The sequence below is a fragment of the Alexandromys fortis genome, unplaced genomic scaffold (genome assembly GCF_014885135.2).
Source record: "Alexandromys fortis isolate MF-2015 unplaced genomic scaffold, M_Fortis_MF-2015_v1.1 scaffold_142, whole genome shotgun sequence".
In the NCBI taxonomy this organism is placed as follows: Eukaryota; Metazoa; Chordata; class Mammalia; order Rodentia; family Cricetidae; genus Alexandromys; species Alexandromys fortis.
In genome coordinates, this window is record NW_026068057.1 from 446,217 (window position 1) to 462,401 (window position 16,185).

The window sequence follows — 16,185 nt, forward strand, 5'->3', positions numbered from 1 at the left end:
TCCCTTGAGTTTTCAGAAAATAAGTGACCAATGTCCACGAATTAGCTTTATGATCAAATGCAAACAAGGTTTGTAAGAAAACAATAGCTCTTCCAACAAACATGCCTGCCTCCTTTGCCAGCTTGATTTTGTCTGTTTTGTAGATAATGTCCTAGCTTCTGAAAGGATCATATTTCTGGTTCTCTATAGTTAGGAGCTGGACTCTGACAGCATGCCACCAGAGAGCAGTTGCAATGTATTAAAGTACAATCAGCAAATAAAAAGATACAGGAGCAAAAGAGTAAACAACAAAGTGTTTGAAAAATAAGAACTTGTTAGATATCTTAGGAATTTTTTATTTGTTTTGGTTTTTTGTTTGTTTGTTTGGTTTGGTTTGGTTTGGTTTTTGGACAGGGTTTCTTTGTGACTTTGGAGCCTGTCCTGGAACTAGCCTTGAACTCACAGAGATCTACAAGCCTTTGTCTTCCAAGTGCTAGGATTAAAGGTATCAACTACCACCACATGGGTAGATGTCTTAGGAATTTTAATATCTTTAATTACACATATTCTCTTAAGATTTATCCCCCACAATTCTTTGTGATTTACTTGGGTCTTTCATGATATGCACTTTTCTCTTTGTTAACAATTTCCTTTATGGAATAATCTGCTCACTTTTCTTGGGACAAACCTTATTTTATTAAACAAAAATACTGTCTTGTCTTTTATTTTTTCATTCAAACCTTCCTTATCAAAAGTACATCCTCATGCTTGTACTTGTTTCTTAGTTCTCATATTTTTATTTTCTTTTTTAATAGAAGGAAATAGAATATAAAAATATGAACCTATTAAAAATAAGAAGAATACAAATAATTTTCATGCAATGCATTAACTTACCTAGAAGATAGACTATATGTGGAGCACTAGGTTAGATGCCTGGCATCACACAATTCTCAGCATGGTGATATAACCAGGAAACTTTAGTGCTCAAGAAGTAGAGGCAGAAAGATCAAACAATCATATTTTGTATCATATTTTGTTTCCTAGCAAATATAAGACTAGCCTGGGCTACACCAAATATTGTCTGTCAATCAATCAATCAATCAATCAATCAGTGACTTGTTCATAGATTGAAAAGGTCTTTTATATTGCAAATACTAGGAAGATTTTTCCGACACTTGTATTTTTTGAAGACTCTTTTCTATATTTTGTCTTTGTTTCTCTAGAGTCTGAGTTACAGAATATCATGTTCCAGGGCTGCCTGGCAGATATTTCTTGGAAAGTGATAAAATTTGCAGAATCGACAAGATACAAAGAACAGAAAATACTAGTATCCATTCCTCTGATAAACTGACCGAGATAGTAGACAGTTACTTTATTTCAGAAGAAACCAGAATAAAGCAGAAAACTTTGCCCTTTAGTGCATATTGAACAGGAAACTTGCTCTTGGTCCCAGTGTTATTCTGGACCTAGTGCACTTCTGAATTCACTAAGAAACAAAAGAAAAATAAGAAAATATCATTGTTACTCTTCTAATTCTAAGAAGAGACACCATGACAAAGACAATTCTTATGACAGAAAGCATTTAATTGAGGCCTTGCTTGCTGTTTCAGGGGTTAGCCTTTTTATTATCATTGAGTGGGGGAGAATGCTGCTGGAGAAGTAGAGGACAAAGAGAGACAAAGACTTTTGAAATCTCAATGCCCACCCACAATGACACTTCCTCAAGCAAAGTCACACCTACTCCAACAAATCCATCACTCCTAATCCTTATCAAATAGAGCTCTCTCAGAGGACAAGAGTTTGGTTCCCAGCACCCCTGTTTAGCAGCTGAGAACTGCCTGTAATTCTAGCTCCAGGATCAAACTCCCTCTTCTGGCAAATGTGAGCACTTGCACTTATGTGCACATACCTACATACAAACACAAACATAATTAAAAATAAATAAGTAAATGTGTTTGTGTTGCCGGAAACTAAACATGAATAAGAAGAGACTGAAGTTGAATCTTTAGTTGTTCTTTAGCCAAAGAGTCAGTGACATAACAAAGCAGTGGATTACTTAACATCCTAATAACTTGTTTTCCCTCTCATTTTCAGCCAGTAGACTTCATGAGGTAAGGATGGGGCAGAGGTTGTCTGTCAATCATTGCAGAACTCAGTATTGCCCCTCTGGTAAGGTAATCAGTAACTTTTCAAAGACTCATAATGTCTGGAGTTCCCCTGTAATCATTCTTTTCCCTATTTCTCATTCTCAAGATATCTTCTCTCAGACTTTTCTTGAAATGCTGATTGGAGTTAGTGTCTGCCAGCATTAACCTTGCACTCTTCCAGAGCATCTGCACCGGGGAATGAGGGATCATTAATTCAGAAAAAGTCATTAGTATTTTTACATGCTAAACTATGAATAAGTATATGTAGATTTCTTTCTGCAATGTGACATACAAGTGTGTCATTTTAATACAGATTATTAAAGCCTCCCTCTCTCTCTGTCCCTTTTCTTCTGATCAGTGTGATTAGTGGTTCTAAAGTTGTACAGTGTTGACAGAACCACAAGGAGCTTCCAGGTTGATGTGTTTTATGTAAAAAGAAATTAGTTCAACAGAATAGCTCAAATAGGTCTTTTTCTTTTCTTTCTGAATTTTTCACCAATGTGTAATTAGGGAACATAGAGAACCAAGGAAACTTCAATCCCTTGAAAAATACTGAACATGTTCTCAACTACTTAGCTTATCCCCATCTCTACAAAGGTATGTTGTTACTTACTTTGTTTTTAGACAAGTTTTCACTGTGTACATCAAGCTAGTATCTAACTGGAAGACCACTTGCCTCTGACTCCCCAGCCGCAATTTTATTTTTGGGATTATAGACGTGTCTGATGCCCAAATCCTAGGCAAAGACCTTTTAATTGCTATTGTCTTGATGTGTTCCTTTTTCCCTGCTGGGTTTGCTTATAAGAATCTTAGCAGTATCTATATAAATCACAGTTCTCCTCTAACGGGGAGTAAAAGATTAAGCTAGAGACAAATGGGACAGACCATGGCCCAGCAACATAGATTCAGGTTGTCCCAAATAACATGGTCCAGGATGGAAACAGTTTCACAAAGTTTTTATAGATACAGAATAAAAAGAAAAATAAAAAAATCAAAGTATGTTCAAATACATCATTAGAAGTGTCTGGTGGATGGCTTACACCAAAACAGAGATACCTTTGCTGTAGGTCTCTGATGCTTTCTGATAGTATTTTTAACTTTTGGAATGGCAGAAGCTAGTGACATGTTGGGTTTCAAAAGGAGATTTCAAAAGCATTCTAGCTAATAGTTATGAGAATATTAGGTCAGCTAAAGGTGAGCAATAAAAGGCTAAGGAGACTGAAGGTAGCCTGATGACACTTGGCTCTGGATTTGCAGCATTCTGGCTTCCTTTACTTATGAAGTTCCAATCAGTCAGTCTGCACCAGAATAGCAGACTTTGATCTGTCAGTTACCTAGCACCAATAATCAGAGGCAAGAGTTCAGTCTTCCAGCTGTACTTTATACACAGAGATCTGACAACCAAAAAGAGACAGAATCTATATCCTAAAAGATCAACCTTCTGTGACCTTTATGTTTCCCTGCTAGCTTGCTTTACAAGGAACCTCAGCAGTGGCACATCTTCCCAAAGCTTAGTACTATCCCCACCAGTCGCTCCTCAATTGCTCATCTTTGTCTCTAAGACTCTCTCATTATTGAGTCTTGCACTTTTGCTTGTCATCTCTTTCTGTGTAGTGGAATTTACCTATGCCCAAAGCCACTGAGTCTTAGTATTCTGCTCAATGTGCCATGTAGACTATGTCTAAATTATACTTTAACTCACCACAAATATACCTTTAGCAGTGCATGTATACTGAGTTACTTAAAACATATAAAAACAAATTTCTTTATGTAGTTTAAACTACCTATGTTCCCTTAGAATACAGAGAATAGGTACTTGGTGTCCCTCTCTCTCTGTGTGCATGTATGTTTATTTACTTGATAGTGGTAGACTTCTTTATAGCATGAAAATCTGAGATACCACTACCCAGAAAACTTCAGAGTCCCTAAAGAAAAGCATGAAGAAATAGAATATGTCTGTTACTTTACTCCGAAATCAGATTCCTAGACACTAATCCGTTGATACCCTTCCCCTCAAAAACCATTTCTGAAGACTAAAAATTATTGAGAAGACGCAAGTCTGTGTCTGTTAATGTCTATCTTACGAGTGCTTACTATCTCCTCTTCCCACAGCTAAGTAAAAACACTAGCACACCTCCTCCAAGATGAAGATGTACACACACACACACACACACACACACACACACACACNGAAAGAAAAGTAGTGCCTTTTGCCTTTCTTTCAAATTTAAATTTGTTGGCTCAGTGGGTAAAGTCTCATGAACATGAGAACTTGAGTTCTGATTTCCAGAACACATATAGAAAGCCGACTCAGCAACCTGAAGGTGAACTCTACAAGCTTAGGGCACAGAGAAGTGGGGTCTTTGGGACTCCTTGGCTGGCTAATCTAGACAAATCCCTAAGCTCTCTGTTTAGTGAGTGATACTGACAATAAGGTAAATATCAATTGAGGATGATACCTGGCAATAACATGCAGTCTCTACACAAATGTGCACACATGTGCATGTGCACATGTACATACAGGTGTATATGCCCACATAAACACACACACACACACACACACCATTTCACTTACAAATTATTTCCACTGGTGGTAGCACACACACAGAAACCCTGTCTCAGAAAACTAAAAAACAAAAAATCTTATTTTCATAGATTTGTGAAAAAGCTAAATTTAAATAAGCACATCAAAATTGGATTAAAAATAGCCAGTTTCAGCTATTGATGTTTTTGGTGTTGTTTGAAATTCTAACAGAATCCACCTGTGTTCCTAAGAAAGAAAACAGTATTATTAGGATGTACTGTTTGTTTTAACCAATCTGTGACAAACAGGTAGATTTAGGAACAGGTGTGAGGTGAAAGGAGAGGAGAAAATGTCTGAGAAAGAAAAAGTTTCTCTGCATAGAACACAGTAAAAATGTTCACTGCTCCTTAAGTATGCAGTTCATCTGGTGTTGTATTGAAATGGTAAAAATTCAGGAGTAATTTCCTGCAAAGCTTCGTTTGTGCTCATTTTACTTCAATAAGAAGCATTGTTGATTTTGTTTACCAAAATTTGGCGACAGAACTTGCAAGACAACGAGCACTCTGAACATGCAAGCAACTTACCGGCCTGTCATCTCTTCAAAAATAGACCAGAATCTGCATTCGATGAGTAGCAGGACACAGTGACCTCTACAGCCGAGGCTCTCACTTGTGCTTTAGTGATGGGGTACACTTGACTCAGGTTTGTCAAGCATCGAGGAAGTGTTGAGAATATACAAGCTGTTCCCACTATACTGATTAAGAAAAAAAAAACATAGAAATTACTGGAAGACTTCTTATGATAGTAGCCTGTAGAGGAAATTATGAAGCAATTCAATTAAAGGTTTACCTAAAGTACTTTTGCTTCATAATGATTAAAAACAATAGAATAGTGTTGAGATGGAGGAGCAATTCCTGGAGTTTGAGGGAGACTTCTTTTCTCCGTTGAACATAATTTGGGGGACTATCATGGCAAAATGCCAATGTTCCCTGAAGCCACTATTATCAGTGCCTTCCAGGTCCTTTGTCCCCTAAAACTGAAGCATGAAGTTTATGGAGAAAGAAGGTACCTTACAAAAGAGATGTGGTATGGAAGAAAACTGACAGGGGGTTTTATTGTAGAAAGAGGGCAAGCACAACTTTTATGGGGAGTAAGAGTCACCTTCCTAGACCTGGATGGAGGAGGGTGGTCCTCGGACTTCCCACAGGGCAGGGAACCCTGATGGCTCTTTGGGCTGACGAGGGAGGGGGACTTGATTGGGGAAGGGGGAGGGAAAGGGGAGGCGGCGGTGGGGAAGAGACAGAAATCTTTAAAAAAAAAGTCAAGTGGGGTGCTGCCAAGAATCTTTTTCTAAGGGTCACTTAGTATTATTGGGCAGAGGAAAGAAGAGGTGAGCTGGCCAATCAAACTGTCCCAATCACAGATATCAAGGAGGCCTTCATCTGCCTCCCTATCCCAGACAGGACAGACTGGTGTTTTAGCACTTACCTTCAAGAGCTAATTAAGTATTTACTCACACCCACTAGGAGCTGTGCTCAGTATATTCTTATGTTAAACGGAAGGAAGATAAGGATGAGAAACCAGTACATGACCCAGTTTCTCTAAACATGGCTGTTTTAGCACCTGGCTAAGACAGAACTATCTACATACCCAACAGCCAAACATCAGAGATTATTTTATTTGATTTGATTTACATTTGCAATGATTTAATTATATTAAACAGATTTATAATAAAATAAAGTAGCAAGCAAGAGAATAAAATAAAACTAATTATATTACTTTATTAATTGCTGTATTGTTATATCCTATTCTTAGTATAAAAAAAAGAGGCTTATTATGTAATGTTATTTCTAAACTGTTTAGCATTCACAATGTGTTTAGCAAATATCAAGACTAAGAAATAGATTTATGGCATCGGTATTTATAAGAAACATAATTAAATGTGTTAGGCAAATGAATACATAAATGAATACTGTAATTGAATACAAGTAATGTTTTATAGACATACAGGGTCCTATAATACTTTATTGCATAAGTATTACTTTTAAATTTTCACTAGGTGGCAGGCTTAGCTAATGCATTACTTGCTGCTTAGTTTAAAATAGTAAAATTCATTTATGTATAAGAGACAAGTCACATACATTTTGTTCACAATAGAATTTCAACCATAGTAGTCATTCAAATATAATTGAGTCCTGCAATTTTAATTTTCATTCACTCTCTCTTAGGCCCTATCTATTATTCTGTTTCATCTAATGAGTTAGAAAATAAGCCATATGCTTATAGCATTTACACATTGTAGGCAGATAACAATTCTCCAACAGATGAAATACATTTCTCTCCTTAAGAAGCTATGTTTGTCTCAGAAGTTATCATTCACTAGTGTCCTAATGTCACTTCATCTAGGAGTATCCCAGTCTGCCACAGTTTACCACCACTTAAACTAATATACATTGGCTTGTATCATTCAGTTCTGCTGTCTCCACAGTCAGTTCTCAGAGTTAAATAATGAGTATTTCACTTCAATATCTTTTTTGTATTTCCTTAAGACCAGAGATTGCTAGTAATGGACATTTACCTTTTTTTTTTTTTTTTTTTGTTAAATTAGATGTTAGACACCAGCTCTCTAGTCCTAGAACAGTACTAAGGACAGGTCTACCACTCTTTATGCTAGGTAATAGACTTGATATTTCAAAAATACATTTGACTTTTAATATATGAAAAGCCAATATATTGCTAGATATTCTTAATAATATATTATTGTTTCTGATTATCTGACTTTCTTTACTAAGTATTCAACATGTATTAGAATAGTAAGAAATGACTTTGAGTAGTGTCTTGATTCTGAAGGATTAGTTAGATTCTGACTATGGAAATTCTACAGTAAATACATGTTTTTTTTTTGTGTGTGTGTGTGTGTGTGTGTGTGCTTAAATTTCTTCAGTAAGGTGGCCATTGTAAGTGATTTCTTAAGAAGGGATTTGCCACTGGTGGTTTGAGTAGATAATATAGCTAGTTCTCTTGATTTGCAATAGAAGTTGGACCAGCAAGAAGATGTGATTTTGTTGTTTGGTCAATAGTAGATTTGATAGATCCACCAAGACCAGCCAGAGCCACAATGATAGCAACTCAACTAGTTCTATAGATTGAAGTTCATGTGATGGTTTGGAACAGAACAGCACAAGTCTGTAGACATTGAAATGGTAGCGTTAGTTTAAGCCATCCTCCCTACAGTTTTTCAGAAAGGAGGTACAGATGGGAACAGCAAAGAAGGAAGTTCAAGTAAAGATTGCAGCATTCAGTGTCTAATTAAACTACAAGATTCTGTGTTAAATGATCTGCTTTAGTGACATTACTTATTCCATTTAACTCCCTGTCAGCTCCTATTATTAAATACAGGCTGTGACACCCCATGTGTTAACTATATTTAGTATTATTATTTTATTTATTAGCTAACTGGCTTTGAAATAAAAAGACAATGATTCTGAAAGGAGATTGCTTGGGATGCAAACTATATAGCTTGTCAAGTAGAGAGCAGAAGCGCTGTGTCTACCACTAACCCTTTGTCCCAACTGTGTGAGCCAAGATTCAGAAAATAGGTCTTAAAAGATTTGTTAGTTACTGATATATAAGAGATAGGCAGTGGTAGGCCATGAAAGGAAGACTTGGCCTTTCTAGATGTTGTTGTTTCATAAGAGAAAATCCCTGGAGTATAGGGCAAGAGATAGTGTGAAAATCAAATTCCAGGGAGCTTTAGAGGAGGATTTTCACTTCAAAGGATTTAAAATTTCTCATTTTAACTGGATTCTAGAGGAAATTTAAAAAAAAATATATCTTTGATTTCAAGCATGTAAAGGTTGGAGAGAACAGCAAACAAGAAAGCAATGGTATCTTAGGGAAAAGACTAAGAAAAAAAAACCCACAAAATCTCTATAAGATATAGCAGTGATGTGGCTCAGCAAAAAGGGGGCCTGCCATGCAAGTGGCATGTTGTAGTCTCCCTCTCACTCTCTCTCTCTCTTTCTTACACACACACACACACACACACACACACAATAGTAACAACAATAATAAATAAATAAAAACATTAAAAATTTAAATTTCTTGGAAATACTATCCATTTCCTGCCACTTGGCTAAATGTTTCACAAATCATCCAAAACCTTCTGGGCTCCTTTCCTTATAAACAATAAAAACAATGGCATGTTACACAAAAAAATGTGACTGTGTTTTTTATGTTAAACCTATTTACTGGTATTATTTGCTTCACCTGTGCTACATGTTACTTTGACAGAGAAATAAGATCTGCCATCAAAACTAAGATGAAGGCATAATACTGCCTACATTTCTCAGTTTATAAAGTGTGAATGATGCCAAGGTTCCTAAAGCCCCACCTGGGTAAACAACGGCTAGGAATCATAGCTTAGAAAATCTCATAGAACGGACAAGAAGAGCATCATGTGAATTTTATAGCAATCTAAATAGTCACATATTTTATTTTAATATCACCCACAAAGTAATCTTAATACCTTCTTAAATCAACTTTATGAGTTTCCCTTCCATGCTGTTTCATAATTATGGAAATAAAGCATCAAATTAAAGGAAAATTGCTGAATTTATTTTTTTCTTACAGTACAAATATGTTGGTAAAATATTTTTAAAAATAGTGCTACATTCTTCTTATATTTTACAGATCATTTTATGTGGCAGTGCCTGAAGTTGTAATCGGATGTAGTTTTATGCCTAATGCTAAGAATCACTCATTCATAAATATGTTATTATAATAACATACCATATTGGATTATTAGTGTGATGCAATTTTTTTCTTTAATTTAGGTTGTTTTCCAGTCTCAGTATTATCACTGAGCTTACTCACCCAGCAAATATGAGATTCATGCAATTCAGAGCCAAGGACTGTTACTCTCTTGCACTTTCAAAACTGGAAAAGGTAAGACCAATATTAAGGAAGTTTTTCTATGTGGGTTCAAAGACTCATGGAAGATACATACGTTTAAAGAATAATAGGCTTTGATGGTTGCTGGCTTCAGTCATAACTCTAGCACAGCCTGAGACAAAGCCAGCTTTGTTGTTGACCCAGGCAAGGGTACCTACCTCTTCAATCGAGCTGCCAGAGCACACTAGAATCTGAAAAGCAGAAGCAAAATGCATTAAAGACTGGAGATTTGATTTAATAAGAGTCTTTCAAAGAAATCCCCAAATTAGGATTACACAATTAGTATGCTAAACAGACGGACGATTTTGTGGTAATGTTCTGTAGATTATAAGGTTTGGTTTCCATTCTAAGGACTAAGCTGAGTGTGACCCATGGCTTCTCGACTCTTGGGTGATGCTAGATTTGTGGACAACTTTTCAGGAGGGGAACTTTATGACTAAGTAATGCACAACGGATTGTTGTCACCTACTCAGGAGATTCGCTAATACCTAATCAGAAGACACTTCATGGTTCTTCAGTTTTCAATAGCAAAGATCAATGTTTCAGGTCATTCTTATATGTGGTTAGCTTACTTACGTGTAGATACATTGCACAATGATCAGGCTAACAAGAGCTACTTAAGGTTTGCTGATCACCAAACTTCATAATTCATATGTACCAACAACAGTTTCCTTGTGAGTTGTTTAGGGCAAGTACAAGCACAACGGAATAGAGTCAACTATCTTGCTTCAAAGATGAGTTTCACTATTATAACAGATATTGCCTGAACTTCTTAAAGATATATAGTGATAAAGGGTTTGGGGTAGTCTCCGTGCTTTCAGTCCCCAGAATTAAAACATATGCTATGGTAGACTACTCTTGCATTACTATTCTTTGGCACCAGGGAAATCATTGATATTCTTTAGTTACTGATGTAGAACATAAGCTTCATATGGTGTAAATTCAGAATTATACGCACCTCAAATCAATGGTGTATGGTAAATATAGATTCATGAGAGTTCAGAGCAAACAACTTCCAGGACGCCACACCATTTCAATACTTAAAGGTTTTTTAGTGAGCGTTAAATGGGCCCAATCCCCATATGCAAATACAGTAGTTAGGAATCTGGGTGGAATTGGTGATGACAGGTACCTTTTGCATTGTCCTGACAAGTGAAATGGATGACATTGTAATGGAGAGCCTAGGCTCTGGAGTCGGAAGCCAAATCTCCACACTTCTCAGTAATGGAATCTGGATTAGTTATTTTTTTGTTTCTAGCCTTGAAGTCTCTTTTTTAAATCCACTTACTTTTTTTAAAGAAAATTTTATTTTTCATTCCAACGACAGTTCTCCCTCTACCCCTCTTTCTGCTCTCCCTCACCTTCCTCACAACCTACCTCCCATCCATTTCTCCCAAGGACTCCATTGGGGAGTCAACAAAGCCTCGGACATTATTTTGAGGCAGAACCAAGCCCCACTGAGTTGCATTAAGGCTGACGTTGACATCCAGTCATAGGGAAGGGGCTCCAATAAGCTAGCTCATGTGTCAGAGATAGAATCTCATCCTATTGCCAGGGGCCCCTCAGATAGTTCAAGTTTCACCATTGTCTCCCACATACAGAGAGCCTAGTTAGTCCCATGGATCTAGTCTTGAAATCTTATCAGGAAAATGACACTGAAAAATGAATTATGTCATGTAAAGGTTATGGTTCATAATAAAGGCATAACAGTCTAGTATTTAGTTTAATAAGTATTTAAATGATGCTAAATAATGAATTATATTTGTTTATAATATCATAAATCTTGATCCTATTCTCTATAATTATTTGCAAAGCCATTTGATGCAGAAATGTCATAAATGTGGATAATATTCCCAGCATTCATGAAAACTATGCAGTTGTATGTTTCTTGAACTAAGCATACAAAAGGCAAAATGGACATTTTTAATCTTTGTTTATACATTTATTTAAAAAGTAAATGTATTGATATCTTAAAAATCCTTTGTATAAATATAGAAAACTTTATTTGGATATCAAAAGCAGATTATACATGCTATGTCAGTTATTCATATGTAACATTTTATTAACCAAGAACATGTATTTTGAGTATATAACAATCAATTATCTACCTTTGTTTATATATAGGGAAAATAAAATTTGTATATCTTTGCAAAAAACAGAGAGTTATGTTACTGAGAAAGGACCCTCTACTGGACACCCATAAAAATCCATTCAGTGGAATCTCATTTGGCTATAAGGACGATTTATTGTGAGGCTGTTTAGGTGAGGGGTCAGGAGTGGAAAACATGTTAGTGTATTAAAGATAGAGAAAGTGGAAAGGCTACTGATTGATTGAATGACAGAAAGTGAGAATAGTGGAATCTTTGCCTAGGAAGAGATTTTTGTGGTGAAGTAGCACTTTCTATATGCTAGCTGTTGACTATGTGATCATACAGGAAGGAGAAATTGGAGTCCTTTCTTTGGGTTCTTAGTCTTATTAATAAAATATTAAAATGGGTTTGAGTGAAGCTCAAGGACAAAAGGTGATGTTTAATAATAAACTTTACTCTGGGCAGTCAAGGTGTAAATGAGATAAACATTGGAATGCCTGTTTATTATGATTTGTCATGCCTCTCTAGGAACAAGTAGACATCTTCTGATGATCTAAATCTAGAAAGAAACCTATGGAATGAGTCTTTCTTTAAGATTTTATCTTATGTACTATTAGTAGGTGTGTGTGTGTGTGTGTGTGTGTGTGTGTGTACATATGTGTTAGCTGTGTGTACCCAGTAAACCATTGTTCTGGCCTTGAACTATAAGTATTATCGAGTACTCTTACAAGAATTTACCTGGGATAATTTTATGGTTTTCATGAAAGGAAAACTGCAAGAGAGGCCAGAGAGCACCTTCCTGGTTCTGATGCTTTAGCACATAAGAAGGTGACAGCACGAGTCCTGAGCCTATCGCCACAGCAAGAGTTTCAGGTTCAAAATGGAAAAGTAGCCGAAAGCAGAGCAGCATCACTGGTCCATAGAACTTTCCAAGTGTGATTTTAAGTATTTGTCTCAAAAATATCTTGATAATCCCCGGTTACATCCTGCAGTTGCTAAGTCTAGACCATTCCCAGAAGTCTCAAGATTGTATATCACAGTGAGTGCTATGCTAATCCCCATATCAGAAGCTTCCATTGGTGTTTGCATCCAAGTCAACTATCTATAGTATATCTTTCCATCTGGGGCTTTGACATTATTATCCCTTCACTAAGTACTGTTAATGTAAAATGAACTGTGTAGTTTATTAAAAAAAATATATGGTTTTAACCTCTGTCCTTGTATTCTGGCGTTAAGCACAAGAATGTTCTGTGCTCAGAGTCCCACCTAGACCTGGACTTTCCATGTAGGATGTTTCTCTGCATCCTATTTGGTGAAATAGCATTTCATGTACTCTGCGAATGGACTCACAATACTAGCAGATTGGTGAAACTCCAACAGGTCCTAAGTTACATCTGGATGAGCAGAAAAGCCTTTGATTTGAGTTCAACTGGAAATTGTGACTTATGTGATGAGGTGGGAACCATGTGAAGTAGGAACCGTATAGTTTGCATGTTTTCTGCACTAAGCGCAACAACGTAAGAAACTGGAAGTGCACCCATCTAACAGCAGAGAATTGCTATCATAATGAAAACAGTTATAGGCAATATTAGTAGTCATTAGAGAGCCGAAAAGGGGCGCAAACTAATAACTAGAGATAAATTATTGAGGTTTTGTTTTGCATATGTTCATTTTGCAAAATCAACAAGAAATAATTTTGTACATCAACTCAAATCAAACTTGAATTAAATTAAATTAAACTTAAATTAGATTAAATTGAAGAGAATGGATATTTATTGGACAACTGCATGCGCACAAAATGCTGCCAAATATTGGCAGTTTTAAAATTGAACAAAAAACTTGAAAATTATCATTTGATGGGCAACACAGATATATAAAAATGCATAATATTGTCTTCCTTCTTATTTTCTTACAACTATCTTGAGAAACTGAATTATTCATGAAAAATTTAAACACTATAATTGCTAAATTGAATGTGGTACAAAATGGCAATATTGGATTTGATCCATTAGTAAAGATTCATATGCTGTTTTTACAAATACAATTTTTTGTATCCTTATTTATTTTTTCAAATGAATTTGAGGATATACAGTTTTTTTTTATTTCTTTACAAAGGTGAGAAATACAAATAATATGAGTAACAGCTTTACTATGTGAATTGTTTTCAAACATCAGGTTTAGGATCTTCACATTGGGCCACTAGATAGGCTGTGAGCAACCCTAGAGATTCGTTTGCTTACTCTTGAGCATTCCACAGAGTTGCCATGTACTATTTTAGAAGATGAATGCATAGTCCACATACAAAAACTATGACTACTGAAATTCCAAATGCAATAAAATGAGGGATTGGTGTGACAAGTGGCTGATTGCCAGTATGAAAATATGTATTATTCCGGAGAAGTTGTGGAGAAAAGAGAACACTTCTGCATTGCTGGTGGGAATGCAAGCTGGTACAGCCCTTTTTGTTGTCAGTGTAGTGATTTCTCAGAAAATTAGGAAAGAATCTTCCCCAAGACCCAGTAATACCACTTTTGGGTATATATCCAAAGGATGCTCAACTGTGCCACAAGGACATGTGTTCTGTTCTGTCATAGAAGCATTGTTTTGCATAGCCAGAACCTGGAAACAACCTAAATGTCCCTTGACTGAAGAATAGATAAGGATAATGTGGTACATTTACACAATGGAGTACTACACAGCAGAAAAAAATTAATGACATCTTGAATTTTGTAGAAAAATGGATGGAGCTAGAAAACATCATATTGAGTGACGTAACCCAGATTCAGAAAGACAATTATCACATGTACTCACTCATAGGTGGTTTTTTTTTAACATAAGTCAAAAATACGAGCCTACAAACCACAATTCCAGAGATCTTAGACAACAATGAGGAAACTAAGAGAGACATACATAGATCTAATCTACATGGGAAGTAGAAAAAGACAAGATCTCCTGAGTAAACTGGGAACATGGGGTGCTTGGGAGATGGTTGAAAGGGGGGAGAGGAGAGACAGGGAGGGGAGCAGAGAAAAATATAGAGCTCAATAAAAATGAATTTTAAAAAATCACAGGCTGTTCTCTGCCTTTCATATTTGTCAGCCTGTTCTGACTTGTGGTTCCCAGCCTCGGGGACCTTTCTGCCCTCTGGCTTTCAGGTGATGCATAGACACCACTGTGTCATCTTCACACAAACTGATTCTTATTCCACGAACCAGCACTTCTATAGGGCTGCCTACATTTGAGTACCCGAGATATGCATTATTAAGCAAAAGGAGTACCTTAAGTCATTTAGTATTTGAATGTAATTAACATAAAATATATTATGATAAAAAACTTGAAAAAAATATGTATTAAATATAGATTAAACCTGTAAATACAAAGGGTATTTTAAAGAGTTTTAATTATCTGTTAACACAGATATGCATATAGGGTAGAAAAAAGGAGGAAGGTAGATAGGCTTACAAATAAAAAGACAATTTTTATGATTCACGAAAAAGTTAAACTTAGGCTGACAAATATCTTTGAAATATTTTTATTTAAATATATATGTATTATATATATGTACATATTAGACAAGGTATTTTTAGAAAACTAGTTCCCATGTATTTCTTTCCTAGGTTAATTAACAGTTCCATTCTTTTATTATTTCATTCTCTTACTACTTTGCAAAGCACAAATTCATTTTCTATCCAGTGCTATAATCTAAGAGACAGCATATTAATGATTGATGCTTCACATCAATACTAAAATAGAAAAAAAAAGATAGATTTTAAAACTCTGGAAACAGGGGATGGAGAAATATCTAAGTTGTTAGGAGAGCTTGCTGCCCTTACAAGGAATCTGTGTTCAGTTTCTAGTGCCAGTATTGTGACTTGTGCAAGTCTGTTACTCCAGTTCCAAAACATCNACACATGAAATAAAACTAAAACATATATCTTAAAAATAAGTATAAAGGGAACAAAAATACATTGTAACCAACACAGCATTAAAACAATAGATTGAATATGAACACACAGGTATATTAACTTTTTATAAAGAAATTTTCTAAAATTGTATTCATGCACTTTAACTCAAGTTAAATCATGAAACTGGACACAGACAAGGTTATTCTTAATGATTAAGCAATGTTATACTCATCTGCAATTACAGCCTTTGTTTTGAAAATAATTTTCATCTCTGAAACCCTTTATTAGATACCTTCACGATGTAATACAGTAATAAAGAAATGATATTATGTACCTATGTCATTATAACCTACCAATGTTTTAAAGTGTTAAAGAAGAGTAAATTGAAATAATGTTTTAGAGATAATTTCAAAACAGTATATTCTAGACTTATCATGAAGTATTGGTAATTTTTGGTAGCCCATTTTCTTTTGCAATTTTTAAAGATCATATATCTTTTATCTTCTTTTTCTTTTTGGCATTTTTTCAAAGACAAGGTTTATTTATATAGCTCTGAATATCATGGCACTCTCTCTGTAGACCAGGCT

At 35.6% G+C, this 16,185-nt stretch overlaps 1 protein-coding gene across 1 annotated transcript in view; it reads left to right on the forward strand.

The window, feature by feature from the left end:
- The window catches only part of Kcnt2 (potassium sodium-activated channel subfamily T member 2), a 351,264-nt gene that overhangs the window by 297,352 nt on the left and 37,727 nt on the right, over nucleotides 1-16,185 (forward strand). Inside the window, exon 21 of the mRNA XM_050119976.1 lies at nucleotides 9,486-9,597. Coding sequence (XP_049975933.1) covers nucleotides 9,486-9,597 — 112 coding nt within the window. The remainder of the gene's footprint in view (nucleotides 1-9,485; nucleotides 9,598-16,185) is intronic.